This window comes from Sitophilus oryzae, unplaced genomic scaffold (genome assembly GCF_002938485.1).
Source record: "Sitophilus oryzae breed Bouriz unplaced genomic scaffold, Soryzae_2.0 scaffold_1498_pilon_pilon, whole genome shotgun sequence".
In the NCBI taxonomy this organism is placed as follows: Eukaryota; Metazoa; Arthropoda; class Insecta; order Coleoptera; family Curculionidae; genus Sitophilus; species Sitophilus oryzae.
The window spans coordinates 3533835-3557166 of record NW_022146167.1 but is presented as its reverse complement, the minus strand read 5'-3'; the positions used below and the strand labels follow the sequence as shown (position 1 = coordinate 3557166).

At 30.5% G+C, this 23332-nt stretch overlaps 1 protein-coding gene and 1 pseudogene across 1 annotated transcript in view; one reads left to right on the top strand and one right to left on the bottom strand.

Annotated features, from left to right (window-relative positions):
- The first annotated feature begins 3601 nt into the window (after positions 1-3601).
- On the top strand, positions 3602-12864 carry LOC115877788 (annotated as a pseudogene).
- Positions 12865-14705: 1841 nt separating this feature from the next.
- LOC115877781 (diuretic hormone receptor-like) overlaps positions 14706-23332 on the bottom strand; it is a 367521-nt gene continuing 358894 nt past the window's right edge. The window contains exons 12-13 of the mRNA XM_030894096.1: positions 14914-15186; positions 14706-14726 (exon numbers count right to left, since the gene is read on the bottom strand). Of these exons, the coding sequence (XP_030749956.1) occupies positions 14706-14726; positions 14914-15186 (294 nt within the window). The remainder of the gene's footprint in view (positions 14727-14913; positions 15187-23332) is intronic.

Sequence of the window (23332 nt, the reverse complement as noted above, 5' to 3'; positions counted from 1 at the left end):
AATTTTAAAAACTACATAAACTACAATACATGTAGTTAATGTAGTTTATGTAGAGAGTGTAGTAGTTATGTAACCTATGTATGTAACTTTCAAATATTAAAGGTTTGAGGTGAGGTTATAATAAGTTGAAGCTTTAAAACACATAATGTATTTAAGAAAACAGAAGAAATATGGCTTCAAATATAATATTTACATCATATTATCTCTATTACACCTCATACAAAGGAAAATTATTTATAATATCAATACATAGTTTATTAACGTAGTTTTCATGTAGTTAATGAACGGGAAAAGACGTAGTTTTAGAAGAAAAACTACACGTAGTTAATCAGGTAAATTACGTCTTAATTAACTACTTCCGAACCCTGATTCTGAACAAGATGGATTTAATAATAAATTCTGACGTATGTGAGGGGCAATTGTGACCTAAAAAAAGACTTACATCCAGGCCATATATTTTCAAATGTAAATGTTGTCAATATCTTGTGAGGTAAGTGCAAGCAGTAGCCATAACTACATCCTCACTAGGGTAACAGAGGCTTTGGCCTTTAGCCTTTTGAGGCATATTTAATGCACTTCTTACCCGAGAACTACTAGTAGGAGTGAAATTATCTCTTTTAATAGCTGTCAACCATTTTTACGAAGCTTGTCATTTTTGGGGAATATAAAAGCAGAAACCTTGAACCCTCTATAATTCTCGTGACAATTTGAAACAGAGCATGTAAAAGGTATGCTACAATAACATATTAATACCTACTCTTTAATACCTATCTTTTGATTATTGTAAGTAACCATTATAAAACACTATGCAGACTGGCGGTGAAGGCTTTTTACTCATTTAGGTGTAATATCTTGATAAATACTTCTAGTTCTTACCTTAAAATAATTAATAATAGAGGAGTTACAACAAGCACAAAAAGTTTGAAGTTTACACTGTTATTTTATCACAATTTTCTGATCACACCATGCACTGAACAACACTAAGAACTAAACAAACGTGTTGCAGAAGCACAACAAACTGGAGATAATTAATTATTTCTAGTATGCAATCGGAACGAGAAACCACTACCGGCTTTTTTTAGTTTAAAGGTAAACAATTTAATAATGCGCTGCCTTCGCCGCCATATTTGCCTTGCCCATATCATTTTGATTGGCCTTGAGTTGAGATGGTGCTGGTAAAATCAAATCGCAATGTTGTCAGTTGTTGGCTGGCGCACGAGCACGGTTCTGTAATATGATTGGGCGTATTTTTCATACGTCATCAATTGGCGCTTTAAAATTACTTCAAATTAAAGCAATTTTGAGGGCATATAAAAAAAATTATTCAATGTCATGGAACTATTTTTTGGGATAAATATACTGAAAATAGTCTTCTATTTCAGATTTTGTCCTTGAATTGGGTTTTTATTTTGTGAAAGCATTGTCACTGTAAATTTTACATAACCAAATTGTCACTCAAAATCGCTGTTTTTTAAACAGATGTCACTTGTCTTGTCATTATTCAATTCATTATTCGAATTCTCAGAATGTTGTTAAAAAGTTTCATATTAAAATAAAATTTTAATCAATCACAATTGTTTATCTCCATCATTTACCGGATTAATAATACAGAAATTATACGGTTCAATTACAAAACAATTCATTATTTATAGTGATTTACAGAAATTTTATTAATTAAATTATGCAGATATTCTCGTTGATTATTGGTTTGAAATAAATATGAGAGTGTCCTCCAAAAATGCGAGTTACTAACTCTAAATTCTAATTCGAGCTGGTAAATGAGCTAGACACTTTACCTAGACCGTTATTCAGAAGCTACAAATCTAGTTCTGCTGAGGGCTGGCCAAAGAGATTAGTGCTTTTAAAAACTACTCAAAATATGCAGATAATAATAAACAAAAAAGTTCGTATAAATTCATGTCCTAAAATGCTTCGTTTCGGAGATACAGGGTGTAGAATTTTAGAAATCACCATTTTTTTTGGTAATAAAATGTGTGCAAGAATACCGAATTTTAAAGAAAACGGTTTACCAATGTTCTTAAATATAAATAAAATATTTTATATTATATTTAGTATTTACTTTTCCAAAGGCTGCAACTTCCTCGGGAAGCATATTAAAAAATACAAGAACAGTCCTGAAATCAAAACTATATTAGGTATTTACTTTAGAAGATTTGTACTTACTTTGCGATAAATATGGTAATCGTAAATCATACAGGATGTTCAAAATTCAACGCCAAACTTTCTAAAATATAAAATATTTTTTCTTATACAGGGTGTCTCAGATTTTAATCGGGAAAATTTAATAGACGATAGAACTTCACAAAAAGTTCATATAAACTTGTAAGATTTAAAGCTTCCTTTTCGAGCTACAGGGTACCATTAGAATACCAATTATAATATTAATTATCAATTAGAATTTTTTTTTTTTCGCAAGAAGTAAGCAAGATAGACAAAAAAGTCAAGAGACAAAAAAATAATATTTTTAATTACTAAATCCAAAAATGATATTTTAACTTTAAAATAATTTAACAGTGATGCCCCACCGCCGCCCCTGGCCACTAAATTTAAATCTAATTACATCAAATTAAGTCCCATAGTAAGTATTATAAACGGGTCAAGTTATATCAAAATCGATTAAACAGTTTTTCAAATATCTTATATTTTTTTTTCTTTTTTAAGTAACTTTAACACCCTGTATCTCGAAAAGGAAACTTTAAATCTTACAAGTTGATATGAACTTTTTGTTTTATTTTTGAAAGTTCTATCGTCTATTAAGTTTTCCCGATTAAAATCTGAGACTGAATATTAAAAATAAAAATAAAAAATATTTTATATTTTCGAAAATTTGGCGTAGAATTTTGAACATCCTGTATGATTTAAGATTACGATATTTATGGGAAAGTAAGTATAGACCATCTAAAATAAATACCTAATATAGTTTTGATTTCAGGACAGTTCATGTATTTGTAATAAATTTTTTAGGAAGGTCGAAAAATATATTTTTTATTTATTCATCAATATCTCTGAAATTATCGAAATATGTATCTAAAAGGAAGCAAAAATTGCAATAATGCACAGGGCGTTCTATTTAAAAAAAAAATCATTCCTATTCACTTACACTTTTTTGAGCCACTCTCTAGAAGTTAAAATCTTTTCCTGAAATACATCCTCGTACATACTTTAGGTTTGCATTTAAACAAAATTCTCAAGGTTTTTATTCTAGGAGCTACAGATGCCCGACGCACTATTGCCGAACCCTGTATAACTTTTTTTGTTTTAACATCTAATTTTCTTAATACAATATGTCCTCACAACTCTCGAGTAAATCACTATTTAGCATCATAGGCTCCCGTACTATAATATACGAAGACAATAATTTCCAGCAGTATTTGACAGTCGTTTCAATTTTTAATGAAAAAATTACAGTGAAATTAAAATATAACAGGACAGTTTTAATAAAACTGTTATCCAAAATAACACAATAAAGCTTGTACTGGCAATTAAGTTTAATTAAATAATTTCTTTCCTATAAAGAAGACATTGTTTTATTAAACAATTACCGAAGCCATCTACAATTACAAAACAGTACTTTAAAAATTGAGGTCCAAAGTCGAAAGCATGTTATAACTAAATATAACTAATTAGTGCCTCAGGTGCATTCAACTAGTATCGCCTGTAGTACCTCAGTAGTAGTTGTAGTAAAGAGGCATTTTTGACATGAGTTGTTTCGACTATACCGCTTTTTGGTTGGTTATAGCTGTGATTTCTTACAAGTTGTGGGTAAAATTATCTACAGGATGGTGCAAAAGTAACGTGTGTTTGGTTGGGAAAACTGCTATTATTACAGGAGGAAATACAGGTAATGTTTTACGAAATATTTTTATTTTATTTCAGCAGTTTTGGCACTATTCAATACCCTTTTATTTATCAGAATGCCACTTTATTATGATTTGAAGTAACACAAAACTAGTTCTATAGTGTTTTTTGCTTTCTCGTGATAAGAAAAAACAAGTTTGGATTACGTAAATCGAAATAAATTACGTTTAAAATTCCTCTAATAAAAAAGGAACATTTGTTGTAAATACCATACTAGTGATGGGCATTACGATTCTTTTTATTGAATCGAATCACACGATTCAATTTCTCATATTGAATCGACTCCTACGATTCGTTCATTTGAACGAACCACATGCACAATTTACGTTTCATAAAAACAAGAATCGTAACTAGCACTACCGGCGGTAATTTGGACCGGACAATTATTTAAAAGGGATCAGAAAAAGAAATATACAGTTCTTTCATTTGTTTTTCAACACTTGCTGACACTGGTGTAATTGGATTGATTATTTTACCAATAATATTAAATTATGAATCCAATTCATATGTACTATTTATTAAAGACTTCTTAATACCAATTTAATACTTTTAGATCCATATTTTAATTCCGATTTCATAATCATAATAAATAGTATATAATACCGCATGATCGAAAAAAAATGACGTCCAGTTGCCTTGGAAATGAACTGTTGAAAATGAACTGTTGAAAATGTTATAACCATCGCTGACGCCCTTTTTGATCCTATTTAGCAGAGGCCAACGATATTTATTTAGAGTTGCATAAAACACGATTTCGTCTTTTAGTCCGACATTTAATAGTGGGTAATATTATTTTAACAAAAATATTAACGTGAAAATTAAATACCTTACATATACTCCTGTACTAAGCACAGTATAAATAAGTTTATTTTCCTGTAAATAACTTTCTTATCGTTTGCATTTTATGCCCATGATGTTTGTTTAGGGCTTTTGTTCAAGTCTGAATATTGGTGCCTGACTCTATGATATCATCACCGCGCCGTAGAAACGAACGATCACATTATGATCCGATTCAATTCTCACGATTCTTTTTTACGGCTCATCGTTCAAATCTTATGGATCCATGTTGGCCACGATTCAATTGAACGAACCGTATTGTAACCAATAAATCAATTCACGTAACTCTTTGATCGAACGATCGCATTGTGATCCGATTCATTTCTCACGATTATTTTTTACGGCTCATCTTTAAATGTTATGGATCCATGCTGGCTACGATTCAATTGAACGAACCGTATTTTAAGCAGTGAATCGAATCTCACGATTCATTTTTAATAATCGTTCATATGAACGACTTGGTCAATCTTTGCTCACCTCTATACTGTACTATCGAAAGACAAAAAAAACGGCGTCAAAAGGTCGATGTCATTTTCTATTTAAAATTAAAAGGCGAACGTGCCTTCGACGCCAATTTGACGCCGTTTTTTCGACTATACGATATGTTTTGGATTGTGAAATTTGAACTGAACAAATAAAGCATATTTAAGTAAAATTAACCATAAACTGGGGTATTTTTGTGATTGCAACATATAACTTTGGTACATTCCTTATATTTTCACATTGTGTAATATATGCCTCTCATTTTCAAAAATAATGTTATCTCTACTACATGCTATTAAAGGGTAACTAAAATACGAGTAAATAACGCAATCTGGCCATTCTGCATTGAACACTGCATGTTTATTAACAGTTCAAAAAGTCAACTACAAATAGATAAAATACACGAATTCTGTATACTTTCTAGGCTACAAAGAGAAATGTAAATTTTATGAAAAACTAGTTAGTATATCTTAAAACACTGTTATTTCCCTCATATTTTACGTAAAAAACGTTTTTTTTTAAATGACACTGGGAGAAAAATATATTTGTTTCTAGATAAACTAGTTAGTATATCATAAAACACTGTTATTTCTCTCATATTTTACATAAAAAACGTTTTTTTAAATGACACTGGGAGAAAAATATATTTGCTACTAGACCAAATTTTATTTTTGCGGGCCAATTTTGGTACTGTCTCAAAGTTGCCCTACGATTTTTTTAGTATGTATCCTAGCCTGAATATAATTTTGTACTAAAGATGGATATGGTAATTTAAGTCTTCTTTTTAAAGCAGTTATTTAGTCTATTGTATGTTCGAATTTTAATTTATTAACACTAGTGCTAAGCAAAGCACATCTAATGTCAATAACAGGATGTTTTTTAGAAAACAAATATGTCTCGTAAATATCGGCGTTTACCCAGATAACGGAATTAAATACAAGAGATTAAAAAAAGACACAAGGATATTTTTGATGTAGTTATTGGATCCCCAAAATTAGGGTGCACCTACGTTGGCTTTTTTATTTAAAAATAATACAAATCTCTCTTTTTTATCTAAAAAAAATATAAAGTTCTAAGGGCCAGTTCACTGTTTTGCATAGTATTTTAATCATATTATTATTTTTTTTATTAATTATGCACAATCTTAAAAAATGTATAAAAAATTATATCATCTTAAAATTGTATTTTACTAATTGTCAAATTAATTTTACTAAACTTGAAGTATCGTTCTTATGCAAATTCCATGCATAAAAAATAAAAAAAAAAATCATTAACATTTATAATTATTCACGAATAATTGCATATTTTTCGCATTTTTTTGGCAAAATTTGATCCATTTAAATGCGCATATCATTGTCTTTTTTGTTTGGATTTTTTCCTTACCTTGATCATTATTGTCACCAAATTCATCAATCAATTGTCACCAGCTTAACTATATTCGCATATTTTAAAAATTTTAGCAACTAAGGAGTGTCCTTAATACATAACACTATTCTTCTGTTTATTAAAATCCATCCTAACCTAACCAGATTTAGTGTTATTTAGTATTAATATATCAAAAATGTGGTCCCCGTTTTCTTAAGGTGCGTCCAGACCTGATGAGACGAGAGCGAGACGAGCGCTAGACATTCCAAATTTGCAGAAAATATTACTGTATGCGTTATTATTTGGCCATAGTTTGTTATATTCAATTACAATTTCATATGTGTTTGGGTCCTTTCACTATGATCCAACTCGCTTGTCTCGTGGCAGGCTTGCCTCAAAAAATGGATAGAAGATGTCTCGCTCTCGTCTCGCTCTCGTCCTGCTCTTGTCTCGCTCTTGCCCAGCTCGTGGCTCGTCAGGTCTGGACGCACCTTTATTAGTTGAAAAATTATGGCGTGCAGTTTAAATTTCACAAGACCGAGCTTTTAAACTTCTATGCGGAAGTAAACAACGGTTTAGAGTTGCTAAATCAGAGCGAAGGTGAAGGAGAAGATGATTTTACTGAAAATCACATGAATTTGTTGGTATCAAGAGTCACTCTTGAGATTGTGCACTAGCCTCCATACACTGAATTAGAATAAATGTTCCCCATTAATTTTAGAAGTTCCAATTTATGCATTATTTAATATTATAACTGTGATTTTAGATTACGATTTAAACAGTCTCAAAGAATATTATTATACTTGTCTTAATAAAAATAATGAAGCAACCTGTGTTTTTTAAATAAATACAACTCAAAATATAAATTTTGAAAGATCTCACGTGATATTAGGGGAGGGGAGACTAATAGTAAAATAACTCGCTAGTTCACCACAATGCACCAAAATAAATTTGCTGGTGTTACCATAGTTAGCGAAACGCGTGTTCAGTGTAAAATAGTATATTGTTTTATTAGTAGTCAAAATGACACTTTTTGTGGCGAAGCTGTTGTTTGACATACAGCCGAGGCACAAAAACTCATTTTTACTCCGACTAGAACATCCTATTTTTTTCAAACGCCACAAATAAGTTTTTAAACAATTTCAAACGTTCCAAGTAATATAAAAAGATTTAAAAGTTCTACCTTGTATGTAATTATATATCGAGAAACTATGGTTATGACTCGTTGAATTTGACACTTTATGTCAGTTTAAGAATATATTTTCGTATTTTAGGCATTAAAATGACTTTTTTATATCGTCAATCACGTCACAAAAATTAATATTTTTGTGATGTTTGAAAAAAATACTAAAGTATTTTGATATATTGTGGTGAACTAGTGTTTTATTTTGCTAACGTAACATGAAAGATATGTCAAATAGTATTTTTAAGACCTCTTAATTTATTTTAAGGAATCGGATACGAGACTGCAGCAGATTTAGCCAAACGAGGCTGTAGAGTCATCATAGCATGCCGAAGAAAAAAAAGCAATAGCTGCTGTGAAAAAAACTCATAGAAGAAACAGACAATCCTAATATTTTATACAAACCTTTAGATCTCTGCTCGTTTAAGAGCGTTAGAGAGTTTGCCAAAGACATCAACAAAACCGAAAAAAGGTATGCATAATACCGTATGATCGAAAAAAACGGCGTCAAAGACGACTGGGAAATGACAATCGATGATAATTTTGAGGTCAATCTATAAACATTATTTACTAAAAAAACTTTAACTTTTTTAAAAAATGATAGAACGTTTTCAAACACACAAATATATTTCCAAAGAAGTATTTTTTCTCGAATTTTCTTAAGGTCAACTAAGCACCGGCAAGGTAAATGACGTTTAGGGCTTGACCTCGCTAAAATTATTATCGATTGTCATTCCTCAGCCTTCTTTGACGACGTTTTTTTTCTCGACCGTATGATATTTTTAACGAATATGAATTTGTTAATGTTTTTTTCTTGATTTAGGTTAGATATCTTGATAAACAATGCCGGCGCAGGAATTTTGCCGAAAGAAATAAATGAAGATGGAATGCTGAATTTGATGCAAACGAATTATTTTGGACATTTCTTGTTAACTAATTTATTGTTAGGTAAGGTCTAACTTGCGGAAACTAATAATATTTATAATATACAAGGTGTCCCAATATTCCGTGGATATATATTTTTGCAATGAAAATAAGTTCACTGGACACGATTTATCTCTACTGGGTGCTTTTCAAAAGTGGCTCACCTCTATAACTTTTTTATTTTTCCAGATGAAAAAACGAGATTTGGTATGTTATTTTCGTATATACCGAGAAGAGGTATATATTTCGAAATACCAAGTGTGTGGTACTAAATTATTCGTAAAAATGCTTTTTCCAAATATTCTAATGAGCCACCCTTGTTCCATTTGAAAAAATTGAGATATGATTAAAGATACGATCTGGGCATCTTCTAACCGGCCAGGACAAGACACGAAAAACATTAGACGATCAAATCTCTTTTTCCAAGGCTCCTTGTCTAAAAATTAGTGTTTTAACACAACCATGGCACCCAAGTTTGAAATTTAAAATACGATTTTTTTAGGGAAAATGTAAAAAGTTGACATATAATATGTCATTCTACTCAGAGTGTTATTTTCTATCGAATAAAGTAGACATATACGGAGGGTGCCATTTAAAAATTTTCGGTGACCCAAAACAATCGAATACGTCAATCAATCCTAATTTATGTCACATACTAATATACCAAATCTCGTTTTTGATCTGAAAAAATTAAAAAAAAGTTATAGGGGTGAGCCACTTTCGAGATGCACCAGGTATATATGATTTTAGTCCGGAAATTATTTTACAAAAAATAAATAAAAACAAATAAATATAAATAAAAACTATTTTTTTCGCTAGATTTATTAAAGAAAACTGGACACTCACGTATAGTCAACGTATCCTCCTTCTTGGCCCTGTTCCCATTTAAGTTGGACCTGAACAATTTGAACAAGTACCCCAATACATGTTGGAATTCATTGAACGACCTGATGCTGTACTGCCGAACAAAACTGTGTATCGTCTTGTTCACTATTGAGTTAACAGAGAGGTTAAAAGGTACCACAGTTACTACATACTCTCTACATCCTGGAGTTATACATACGAACATATTTCAAAATCATCCTGGGTGGCTGAAGTATCCTACGTATCTTTGTACTTACTGGATATATAAGGTAAGTTTGAATAAAGAGCTGTTCACACATGTCAGGCACAACAATGATTCTACTAATTTTAATATGATGCGGCAACATTGTAACGTTGAAAATAATTTAGACAGACAAAGCCTTTATGTAAAAATCCAAATTTTCAAAAACCGGTTTTCCGGTATTACCGGTTTCCCATAAATGTCTAACCTACCATGGCCGTGAACCACCCTATATATTTATACATATACAGGGTGCTACAAATTTGGAGTAGCATTGGTATCTCGGAAACCATAATAGATACAAAGATGGTTAAATTGGGGCAAAGTAGCTCCTTGGGATGTTCACCAAGGATTGCTGAATTTTTGGAAAAAACGGATTTTTTGAAAATCAATTATTATATTTATTTTATGTTACTTTTTAGAAAACCAAAAACTAATTGCATATTCTCATAGCCACTTTATTAGGGCTATCTGATAGTATTTTAGATTTTCAAATTAGCTGATGATTTGTGAGATACAGAGGCCAACTTAATTTATTTAAATACGGACCTGCATTTTTTAATTCAGATTTTGAAAGAACTCGGTTTCTTGAGTACACGGATATGCCACACTTGAAACTTTTTTTTTGTTTTGGGTACCTTAACACAGGGGCGTAGATAGGTGTATGCTATGGGGGTGGTACTATGATTAAGTCGCAAAAAAATCACCGTCGGAATTTTTTTGTCGAATTAAAACGACGGCGATTTTTTTGTCTTCAAAAAGATATAAAAACATAACACAAAAAAATTAAAATATAGATTTGTAAATAACATAAACAAAAATGAAACAACGGCGTTTATTAGTTCATTTTCTATAAACTATAAATAAAAACTCTAAACTATAAAAAAACTATAAAACTATAAACTATAAATAAAACTACAAAACAAAATCAAGTTTTCTAGTACGCTGTTTGGAAAACCTATCAATAACAGCATCAACATTTATTTCACTATCTTTATGGATATTGATTAGAGTTAACCCCACTAATCTGTCCTGGCCAATAAGAACACTTTGTGTGCTTCTAATTAGGTCGAACATATTATAAACAGCATACAAAGTGTTCTTATATGTCGGATTTTAATTTAAAAAAATCCTTTCATAGTCAATGACTATTTCAATTCTCCTATTTCGTCAAGCGTCAGGGGGGGTACTGTCCCCCAGTACCTCCCCCCCCCCCTTATCTACGCCCTTGCCTTAACAATAACAAAAGTATTTAATTAATATTTAAAATAATTTCAAGTCCGATTGTATTCATCGTAACAATATTGATCAGCGCTAATTAACGTTGAATAAGGAAAATCGAGCCAATTGAAAGATTCAAATAAATAATATCCAGGCCAGCAATTTAAAGATAATATTTTTAACTTTTTTATTTTGAATTTGAAATCTCAATATTAATCGTAGTTAATATAAATAAATCAACTTCTACAAACTAGTTTCTAATGCTCTACATGTTCGAAAGGGTTACCACCCTCCCTAATGCACAAATTTATTTTTCGTTTAATCTTATTTATAGTTCTTTGAACATATTTTCTTCTTATATTTCCGAATGCATTTTATACTCTTTATTGTAAATGTTGAAATGTATTGATTTCACTTTTACAAATGACGTCAACAATATCCGTTTTTTTCCAAAAAACTCAGCAATACTGAAATTTTTAAAACTTTTTTGATGGCATCTTGGTGAACATCATACAGCGCAACCTTGCCCCAATTTAACCATGTTCGTTGTTCGTATCTATTACGGTTATCGACATTTTATTTTTAAACTAAAGCTTTGTCGTATAAAAACTCGCTGCAGCCTTTTGTACTTAACAACACCACCATTGACGTCGTAAAATCTGTAAAATTCTTAGATAGGGCTTGTTGTAGACAAATGGGACATACATATCGAAGTTTTGTCGAAAAAATTGAGCTCTGCCTGTTTTGCATTAAGGTCTGTTTCTAAGGAGCTTAACTTGTCAGTGGCTAGAACTATTTATTATGCACTTTTTGAGTCGCACCTCAGGTATGCCCTTCCATTCTGGGGTACGTGTTGTGCGACTCAATTTGACCGCATTTTCAAGCTCCAGAAGAGAGCTGTTCGATATTCACTGGGACTAAACAGCAGAAATCATTGCCAGGACTTTTTTTAAAAATTGAAAATATTACTCTTCCTTCCTTATTTATATTTGAATCCGTTTGTCTAATACGTAAGCATGTGTCAGATTCTCAAGAAAGGCCTTCTCACACTTATCCACTCAGGAAAGCGGAGCAAGATATTTATCTACCTACCCCACGCTCAGAGTTAGTTAAAAGTTCAATATTATACAACTCGAAAAAAATGCACAATCACCTGCCATTTGAAATCAAATCCATAACATAATTTTCTTCATTTCGCAAAGCATTGAACTCTTATTTACTAGACAAAGCTTTCTACGCCATAAATGAATTATATTTTGAAAATCGAATTTGATCTTCTAAACACTGGTCTAATGTTTGCTATTGATATATTTCTAAAATGACATCGAAATAAATTTATTTAGAGGTCATTGATATTTACTATAAACTAACTAAATATTTTTTAATATTATTTTTATTTTTTGTTCTTTGACATTGTAAACATTTATAAATGTTTATTTTAAACAATAAGACAATATTATTTGTATAATGTTTTGTATTATCTTTTGTTTTTTTGTTTGTGTAACTTGTTTGTTTACTCTGTTTGTTTAGTTTACTTTTGTCTACAAATTAAAAATTTTTTTGACAATAATGGCATTTATTTATTTATTTATACTCTGCTCGTACCCCGAATTTTTAGCACCCTGTATAATTGGGTTGTCTGTTGTTTTAGAATGTCATAGAAGGAGCTCAAACTTCAGTTTATTGTGCCGTAGCGAAGAACATTGAACATTTGTCAGGCGATCATTTTCAAGACTGCCATGTAATGGACAGGTACCCGAATGCATGGAATCCTGAACTTGCCAGAGGATTATGGGAAGTTTCGGAAAAACTAGTAAAACTCCATGAGAAATAAATTTTGATAAAACTGTAATGTTAAAATTCTAGAGCAGAAAATAAATTATTTGTATTTTTTGAATTATTGAATTATTGTGAGTTTCTTAATTCCAAAAACTTTTTTTTTCAATAATTACCATTAAATTATCAGTGGCGGTCTAATTTTTAAACTTATTAAAATACAGGATGTCTCAGAAATAAGTGCAAGTATTTTAAGGGGTGGCAGATCTGGTCAAAAGAAACATTTTCTCTTTGTCATTAGAATTATAAATTTTAAAGCCTTTAAATTTCAGTATGTACTTAATTAAAACGAACCCCCTGCTTTTAAAAGGAAGGGTTATTACTAATTAATACCTAATTACTTCTTGCTTATCTTCGAGTAAATTTGTTTAAAAAATAACGAAGTACAACAAAGTACTGACGGTTAAAGCTTGCCCGAAATTTTCTTAACATCAAACGGTTAAAATTTACTTAATTCAATAATAAATTAAAGATTATTCTCCTTGAGGATTTATTTTTTGGGTTTCTGATATTCGCCTCAAGGTATTTTATTAAAAATGTATTTTTATACATTAAAAGTTCCAAAAGACATTTTCATGGATTTTTTTGAAAAATAAACTACTGCATTTAGTAAAAATATCTATGAATAATTTGATCGAAATAGAAATTTTATCAAAAATAGGAAAACAATAATAAAATATTAATATATTCGAAGCAATGTATTAATACACACATTAGTACAAATCGAATAAAAATATATATAATTAAAAGTATATAAAATTATAGTATAAAATTCTACTAACAACTCAAATGTTGATTTATGTATATTGAATGGCTTTAACCAGTAATTAGAAAATTAAATTATTGCTATTAGTTGATTAAAATTGAACGAATATTTGAATATTTAGGTCCGGTTGGACAAACAGCTTAAACCCGATTTCACATGAGCTGTAAAAAACACTGAACTCGGCAATTCTATTTAGGTACATTTTGCTTGTTGATTTCGTGGCACCAAATATGTCCGAGATGTAGCTGGCGTTACCGTCAGCATGTTCGAGATTTAGTTTACCTCTGCGCCGCGCCGCCGCGCGCATAGACAACCTTGCTGCGCGATCAAAAATAGTGTACCGTAGTTCTGCTTTCAGTTGACAGAGTGTGTGATTGCCAAAGACAGCGTTGCCAGAACTACGGATTAATTCGTAGATTTACGGATTTTGTGTACGGTACGTGAAATTTAAATCTGAAAAAAGAGTTTCCATCGCATGGCGGGCCCATAGTCGATAGCGGGCGATAATTATAATAATAAAGAAATATAATTAAATCTAATTTTAATCAAGATGCTTGCATTTTGTTTCATCTATTTTTTTACATAAAATAAAAAATACTGAAGGATAGAAATATCTTGTTATTTTTAGATTATTTATTTTTGTACTTTAATCTAGGTTTAACACGAATAAATTCTCAGTACATAACATATTACATATAATACACATTTTAATCTGGCAACACTGTCGCTTTCAGTTCCACGCCGTCTTTGATATGCCTTCGCTGGCCGAATTAAAGAAAATGAATATTTTATGCGTTAGCTGCAGAACGAGTTGAGGCTCCACCGTATAGCACTTGAGACGTAAGAGGAAATCAAATCAGCCTTTAAACAAATTCGCCCATTAGGGTGCGTATCTTCCTTGTTCTTTCAATCAACGCTTGTAGTATAAGGTTATAAGATGATTAACAACTCTGTTTAAGGCTCGAAAAGGGCTGGTCCAATTTCAATCGTGAAATATCTAATTTTTGAACTAAGTTCAACGATACGAAGACATCGAACAACCTATTAAAATTTTGAACTTGGTTTAAATCTGAACTCACTCTGAATCGGGTATAAACAACCGGGCCTTATTCTACTTTTATGGAAGTCTATAATAAGGATAAAAATAAATAATATTTTTTAAATTTCTTAATAATACTTAATTATCCTACCGTGCATATCCCAGTAAAATTTATATTAAATTGCCTTCATTATATCATTTATTAATTTCACATATAATAAAAAAGTTTCCAAGCTGTATAAATGACCTCAGATGTACATATAACAACAACTCACCTGTAACGATAGAAGAACACTGCGCAGCAAATCCCAAATGGTATGCACAGGAGCATATATGGTGATGGCATACGTCACTCCTAATAACGGTATGAGCACTGCCAATGCCTTCACTGCTTTCCTGTACTGTTGTATTTCCAATGTGTTAGCTGACCGGAGCTTAGTAACTAATACCACCATGATGGACATCATGAAAATGATGTTGATTATCAGTACTGCTATTGTAGGAGCTTGGAAGAGGATGTCTAGGTAGCTATCCCTAAACCAGTCACACTGAAAAAAAACAGAATTTGATTAAGCCTTAAAATTGATGCAGTCTAATATACAATAAAATAACTATTTTATTTTGTAGATTTTCTTGCAGTGGAGATGTTCTTTTGGAGAGTCTAATATACGATCAAATACATTTGAAATTAGTTTTAGGACGTTCTACATATTTTTTTAAAATTGAAAAAGCCAAATGTATCTTTATACCCTGCTGGCAAGCGAAACCTTGGGTCGGCGTTTACATGTATAGGAGTGAATCGCTATGGTAATCTAGTAAGTCGGAGAGAGCAAAAATACGAAGTATTTATTACATAACCACTTAAACTGACGCTAGATTCCATGCGCTTGGGAAAATACTCGTCTTCTGTCTTTATTCAGTATATATCTTATTTTACTAAGCGTGTTAGCCGTACTCTTCGTACACATGAAAACCGTCACCTAAGACCAGAAATGCCGACCCTTAGTATATTGTGTCTTATCATATTGTTCCATTCTCGTTTGTGACTTCCTGGTTAACAGTAATTCCAATCGGTGCTCAAAATGGGCTCTTTCACAAAAAATAAAATACGGAATTCAAGGACAAAATCTGAAATAGAAGACTATTTTCAGTATATTTATCCAAAAAAAATAGTTCCATAACATTGAATAATTTTTTTATAGGCCCTCAAAATTGCTGTTATTTGAAATAATTTTAAACTGCCAATTGATGACGTATGAAAAATACGACCAATCACATTGCAGAACCGTGTTCGTGCGCCAGCCAACAACTGGCAACATTGCGATTTGATTTGACCAGCACCACCTCTACTCAAGGCTAATCAACATGATATGGGCAAGGCAAATATGGCGGCGAAGGCAGCGCATTATTAAATTGTTTACCTTTAAACTGAAAAGCCGGTAGTGGTTTCTCGTTCCGATTGAATATCAGAAATAATTAATTATCTCTAGTTTGTTGTGCTTCTGCAACACGTTTGTTTAGTTCTTAGTGATAAAATAACAGTGTAACAAAAATCCAAACCAGACATTCCACATAGGGAACTTCAAACTTTTTTGCTTGTCGTACTCCTTTATTATTAATTATTTTAAGGTAAGGACTAGAAGTATTTATCAAGATATTACACCTAAACGAGTAAAAAGTCTTCAACGCCAGTTTGCATAGTACTTTATAATGGTTACCTACAAAAATCAAAGATAGGTATTAAAGGGTGGGTAAACATTTTATTGTAGCATACCTTTTACATGCTCTGTTCCAAATTGTCACGAGAATTATAGAGGAGTCCCAAGGTTTCTGCTTTTATATTCCCCAAAAATGACGAGCTTCGTAAAAAATGGTTGACAGCTATTAAAAGAGATAATTTCACTCCTACTAGTAGTTCTCGGGTAAGAAGTGCATTAAATATGCCTCAAAAAAGGGCTAAAGCCTCTAGTACCCTAGTGAGGATGTAGTTATAGCTACTGCTTACACTTACCTCACAAGATATTGACAACATTCCCATTTGAAAATATAAATGGCCTGGATGTAAGTCTTTTTTCAGGTCACAATTGACCCTCACATACGTCAGAATTTATTATTAAATCCATCTTGTTCAGAATATCCAATATTTTTATTTTATAAAAAGGTATTTAGTTTTTTTTCTATATAAAATCTTGAAACACATATTATATTTTTTAGTTATCCTCACCTATTATAGTTTAAATTTATTCCCATTTATATGCTGCAAAACATAGGAAAAATATTCCATATTTTTTGACCCAAGCCAGTGTAGTTTACACCAAGAGTATTTACCAAGGCTTTTATATACTAAGACAAGTAACTTCCTATAATATCCTTCCTTATCCATAATAGTATATATTTATCAAACGTGCAGTAAATTCTAAACTATGGTAGGTAAGTGTTTGCAATTGAATATTTAGTTTATATTGCTATTTTCTGTCATATATTTCTGGTTATTTCTTTTTCCGATGAAAAGAAATAATACAAAAAATTCCATACTTATGTGGAGAGCTTTAGACTCCCTGTATATTAAAAAATTAGTGAAATATTACGTAATCTAACCCGACATTTGTGTGAAAAATGTCTATTTGGTTTGGTATAATAAAACAGGTTTTAAAATATGCGCCAAATAAAGCACTTCTATCTCCGCCATATTGGAAAAGGTTGAATTGCCTTGTGTGGAGGTGGTGGCGGGTCAGCATGGTGGCCCGGCCGTGTTGCCGCTTTTCAACATGCCAGGTGTGACGTTTTAAAAATAAAGTGCGGATTTTTATTCTGAGCTTTTTTGTTTTTATTTATTTTCTTAAGAACGACTTCAAATTTTTCGAAAGTGAGATAGCTGAAAATTCTAGAATTAATTGCTTTATTCAATTATGCTAATTCCAAAATATAGTGAAAGAGCCCATTGCGGTTCTGTATTGATTAAGAGTTACTTCACCAATTAAAAAAACACACTTTTTTTTAAACTTATTAGCCGACCATACCAATAGGTAATAGGGGTGGGGGGTTGGTAAGGGGGTATGGGAGGGGGTTAAAATAATTAAAAAATCGTAACTCCAAAATTACAGTAGCTAGCGAAATGCGGTTTTCAATTTAAGATTAGAAATATTATTTGCAACAAAATCAGTCAAAGTCACAGTTTTTGAGATAAAAAAATTGGAATTTGTACCAAACTTTGGTATCAAATATAAAATTCTTCGATACATAACTTTACGATACAGTGTTTTAGTATCAGTACCAATCACTAGTCTTAAAATGCTCTAGTACAGTAGAGCCAACTCGTATTTCTATCTTTCTTGATCTTGTTTGTGTTAATTTAAATTTATGTCGAAGATATAAACTAAATATTTTAGTTTAAGGGTTAAAAAAACAATAATAAAGTAACGCAACTTTTCTTGTTGGCTTTATTTTAAAGGTAAAGCTTTAAAATTAAGGAGCTTTTAATTAATGCGAAAGCTTTTGTGATTTTCCAATTACCGAAACGAAAAGTTCGTTAAAAACTTTTCTCTTATTAAAATTTCCAGCAGCTTAGTAACTGTATCAAGCGAGGAAAATATTATTTGAAATTAAAATTAGATCAAAATCGCTTCAGATTATAAATAGGGTTTCAATAACGTTTATCTTCAAAAGCAGTAGAGGGTTTGGGAAGTTTTGAAATTTTTATAGGTTATAACTTTTAGTATATCTATAAGCAGGGTTGGCATGATTTAAATCAAATGATTTAAATCATGATTTAAATCAAGTGATTTTTTTAATTTTAGTCACGTGATTTAAATAAAAAAAAATAATTTTATTGAAACTTTATTATAAATCAAAAAATAACTATAAAAGTTATAAAAATGTGTCCAGAAAACTATAAAATTTATTTCTATAAAAGATATAAGAAATAATAAATCGTAAATGTTATAAAACTATATAAAAATATCTATTCATCAATTTAAATGGTGGACCGATTTTTGAAGTAATTTCGTGTGAATACATTAGACCGCTAAACGCAGGCATTTATTTTAAAATTTTTATAAGTGACAAAAATTCGCTGTTCGAATACATATCATTCGCAGTCTAGTGCAGAACTAGGTTCTTCTGAGACTATATCTTCATTCCCGAGAATCTATAATCGTTGTCACGAAATATGTTGTTTTATATTTTTTTGAAACGGTTGTATTTTTCCAAATTCTTACCGACATTTCGATCTGCTGTAAGTATTTTATACTTTGACATTAGATAATACTAATTTCATTCTCGACTTAACTAACTCTTAACTAATTCCATGGGTATAGTGATAAATGAGGTTTAAATTATAAAAAATGCATTTTCTACAAAAACTTGAAGAGATAGGTAAAAAATGGTGTAATACAATCTGATAGACAATTAAATTGTGCATATGATTTTCGTAAAATATACAAGGTGTTCTATTTGAAATAAACAAGTTATTGCCGTTTAAAGCTAGTAATTATTTAAAATAAATTTATAGACACTCTGTATAATGTAGTATTTATTGTTTATTATTGCAATACAGTATCTGATCAATAAATAAACTTCAGTAAATATTTAGTATTGAAAACATCGACACCATTGGAGAAATGAAGCCTTAAAATTTTTACTGCAATTTCATATAATTGAAAATATTTTAAAAACGGTGGGCTTAAGTGTGACAAACCTTAATCAAATTTATCTTTATTTCAATCTTAGAATCTAAAAAATAAAATAATATACAGGGTGTTCTATTTGAAAAAAAATAAAACTATAATATTTTTTACTTATTTGTACACACTGTATTTTGTAAAAATATTTTTAAATTGTAGCTCTAATAGTCCTTCAAAATCCAAAACTTACAATTTGTAAAAATTTTATCGTTTAGCTGCTAATACTCTGTGTCGTATGTGGTGAACAACCATTATTAACTTTCAGAATTTTTTGAATACTAAATCTAGTTACTCAAAACTATCCAGCATAATATGCATATTTATCTGTTTTAAGAGTTCTATAGAGAAGATCTCAAACTTTCCGCCTATTTTTCCACCCCATTAACCACCAAAACTATAGAAAAGAGTCGAAGAGGAAATGAAAGTTTTCCCTATACCATTGGAAAACTAGAGAAAAAATGAAGTTAGTCAAGTCAAGAAACCAAACATCCTCGCCAGAAAGAGCTGCGAGGATCGCATTAAAATTCACTCGCACTCTTGGAAAAGACCGGCCAGCAGTTTTCCACGCAATTTTCCGGTATTTTTCCGAATCTTGGCCAGGAGAATGCAGCGCTAATAGAGAAATGTCGAAGGGAATCTGTGGCATGGTGCCAATTTTACTTGGTCTCATACTTTTAAACGAAATAGCTGAATTGTGGGTATTTATTTTTTAATATATTTTTGATAAGCAAGAAAATTAGCAAACTGATAATTTTTGACCTTGTATAGCCTGATCTTTAATTACAGTAAGCACTGTATGTTAAACCAAATTGAAATTTGATCCGAAAAGTTATACAGAGTGATACAAAATTAATATGGAACATTAGTCACTTTTAAAAGCAAGTTACTCCTTTATTTTAAAAGGAACACCCAGTATATTTTTCCGGTGTTCAATGGGGAATTTATATCTTCAAAATATTATTAAGGTTGCCTACCCTCAGACAAAGATTTTCCTAGATATTTAAATTTTTATGATTTTGCGTCAGTAGATCTTTATTATTTGAAAAGAATGGTGGCTGTGTGATATACCTTTGATTAATTTAACAAAAATTAAAGATTGTAGACTAAAATATCCAACGGCAATAAAAAGATACACGTTTAAAACATATTTTAATTATTACAGAATCAAAACATTATAGATATAAACCTATAATTATGTAACAAAAATTTGCTAGATGAAATCAAATGCTCAAAATGCCTTCTTTCCTGTTAACTGCATAAAATGATTGTCTTTTCAAAAGGATCTTTTCATTTTAAAAAGCATTATGTGGAGTTCTACCTCGAAAAGCAGCTACAATAATTTCTCTCACAAAAAAACTAAGACTAGATAAAATCAGGAGAATTTAAGTATTCTATTAAGTGGTAAATGCACACTGCATTCACCAACTGATAGAATCATATCAATTCTCTCTGATGTAGGATAAGTTTGCATTTTCGGCAAATTTCTGATATTTTTTTTTTGTTTTAACTGACACAAAATGATAACTAGTTGTTAAAGTTGGACTAATTAGACAGCTATATTGAAGTAACGTCAGACATATCACATCCAGTTAGATTTTATCAAATAATAAATATCTACTCATGATCAAATCATGTAAATGAAAATATCTAGAAAAATTTTTGTTTGAGGGGTAGGCAACCTTAATAGTATTTTGAAGATACGTAAATTCTCCATTGAATATTGGAATAATATACTAGGTTTTCCATTTAAAATAAAAAAGTAACATGCTTTTAAATGTGACCAATGTTCAATATTAATTTTGTCTCACTCTGTATAACTTTTTGGATCAAGTTTTAATTTGTTTTAAAGTACAATAGTTAATTTAACTACATATTAGGCTATAGTGGGTAAATTCCAATTTGGGTAGATTTTATCGTAATTTAAAAATTGTCCTTTATTTCTAGAAAATGTTAAATATGTACCTTACATTTTAATGATATACTTCTCTCATAAAACTCACCTTTATTTTTCTCCCAGAATCCGAAAATCAATTAATATATAGGGTGTTCCATTACAAAAAAACACAACTTTGATATGTCACTTTTTTTGAGTTGAGAGTTAACCTACATATGCTCACGAAATTTCATTTCAATACAAACTGTCGTTCTCCTTGGAGCCTCCGTGGCGTATGAGAGACGCCACCCTGTTACATATTTTTGAAACCTCATTTTTTGAAACTGAGCTTTCAAAAAAAACAGTGTCATATATTAACTCCTTCATTCAAACAGTTTTTTAATACTTTCTGTCTAGTATCAAAATAAGCAAGCTAAATAATAAACTTTTGTCTGGCATAATCAAATCTGGGTATTGTTTCACTCAAATCTTATTCTCTCAGGCTTCCTCCGAATACGAAATAACGAAATATCTTGAGAGGAGTGTTGGTGTTGTTCTCCACTCCGCTTAAATTTGAATTTCGATTTGATTCAGTTGATTTAATGTGTAAATAAATATTCAGTTAAAGTTTCGTTCAATTAGTTGAGAGCTTTCCGCTCGTATGAAGCTACAGTTTGCCCAAATTTCAATGTTTATTTATGCTTAAGAGATATTCACGTGCTTTGTTACGATTTATTTTTAGCTTATATATCGTTATTATTATAAACGGTTAACTTGAATGTAAATTAACTTGAGGGTCTTGCATAGCGCTTATTCTAGAATAAAGTTTGAATTTTAGTTTATGCAACCTTAAAAGTGCTGATATTTAACTTGCAGTCTGTGTGTGAGTGGATCTGGATGATTTTTAACACCCTGTATTTTATTGCATTTTTCGCTTCCTTTCTGATGGCTTTACATATCCTAAGATATGAGTAAAAAAAAACATGGCACTCAAAACTTTTTTTAAAAAAAAATCTGTAATATATATTTTTCATCCTTTTTTTTTTTTTTTATTATTATGTTAAAATTACAAGAATCTTCTGAAATCAAAACTATAGTTAGATATTTACTTTAGATTGTCTATTCTTACTGCTATAAATATGTGGTAACAAATCATGTGATGTTCAATATTTTACTCCAAACTTTCAAAAAATATAAAATAGTTTTCTTTCGTTTTTTTAAGTGGGAACACCCTGTACATTATTTTTTTTATTAGATGGAGAATAAAAATACAACATTTTCGTATTTAAAGTATTTCAAAACTCGAGATAGTTTTCCGGATACGCGCAGTCTTATTTGTTGCTGTCAATTGTAAATTACGAGAAAATCATTGGGTGGCTTTGATGAAAATTTACTGTGGAAAATGCCATATGAAATACAATACCGGGAAAATCTAACCGTTAAAAATTTTGAAATATCAAATACAAAATATTTTTTTAATTCTCCACCACGAAATATAAAAATATAAAAAACGAAGAAAAAATTATTTTTATATTTAGAAAGTTTCGCGTAGAATTTTGAAATTATCCTGTATGTGATTTGATTTAGCAAAGTAAGTACAGACGATTTAAAGTAAATATCTAATATAGTTTTGATTTCAGGACAGTTCTTGTATTATTATTAATAATTTTTTAAGAAAAGTTGAAAAATATATAATTTTTTATTTATTTATTGATATCTCTGAAATTATTGAAATATATTTACTCATGTCTTAGGATTTTAAAGTGATCTGAAAGGACGCCAAAATGTAATAATATACAGGGTGTTTTATTTAAAAAAAATTATCCCGATCCACTCATACTTTTTTGGGCCACACTATAGTTAAAATATTTTCCTGAAATGGCACTTAGTACATAATTAGGTTTGCACTTAAACAAAATTCAAATTTTTTATTCTAGGAGCTACAGATGCCCGACGCACCATTGCCGGACCCTGTATAAATCGGTTAATTTTAGTTATAGTTATTTTAGTTATCCAGTTATAAAGTTACTTTAGTTATCCAGTGCTCGGAAAAGCTCTCATCTTATTCAGCATTAATATATACAGGGTGGGTCTTAAATAACAGTCTTTTCGTGTTTTGACTGGACTATAACGCATTTA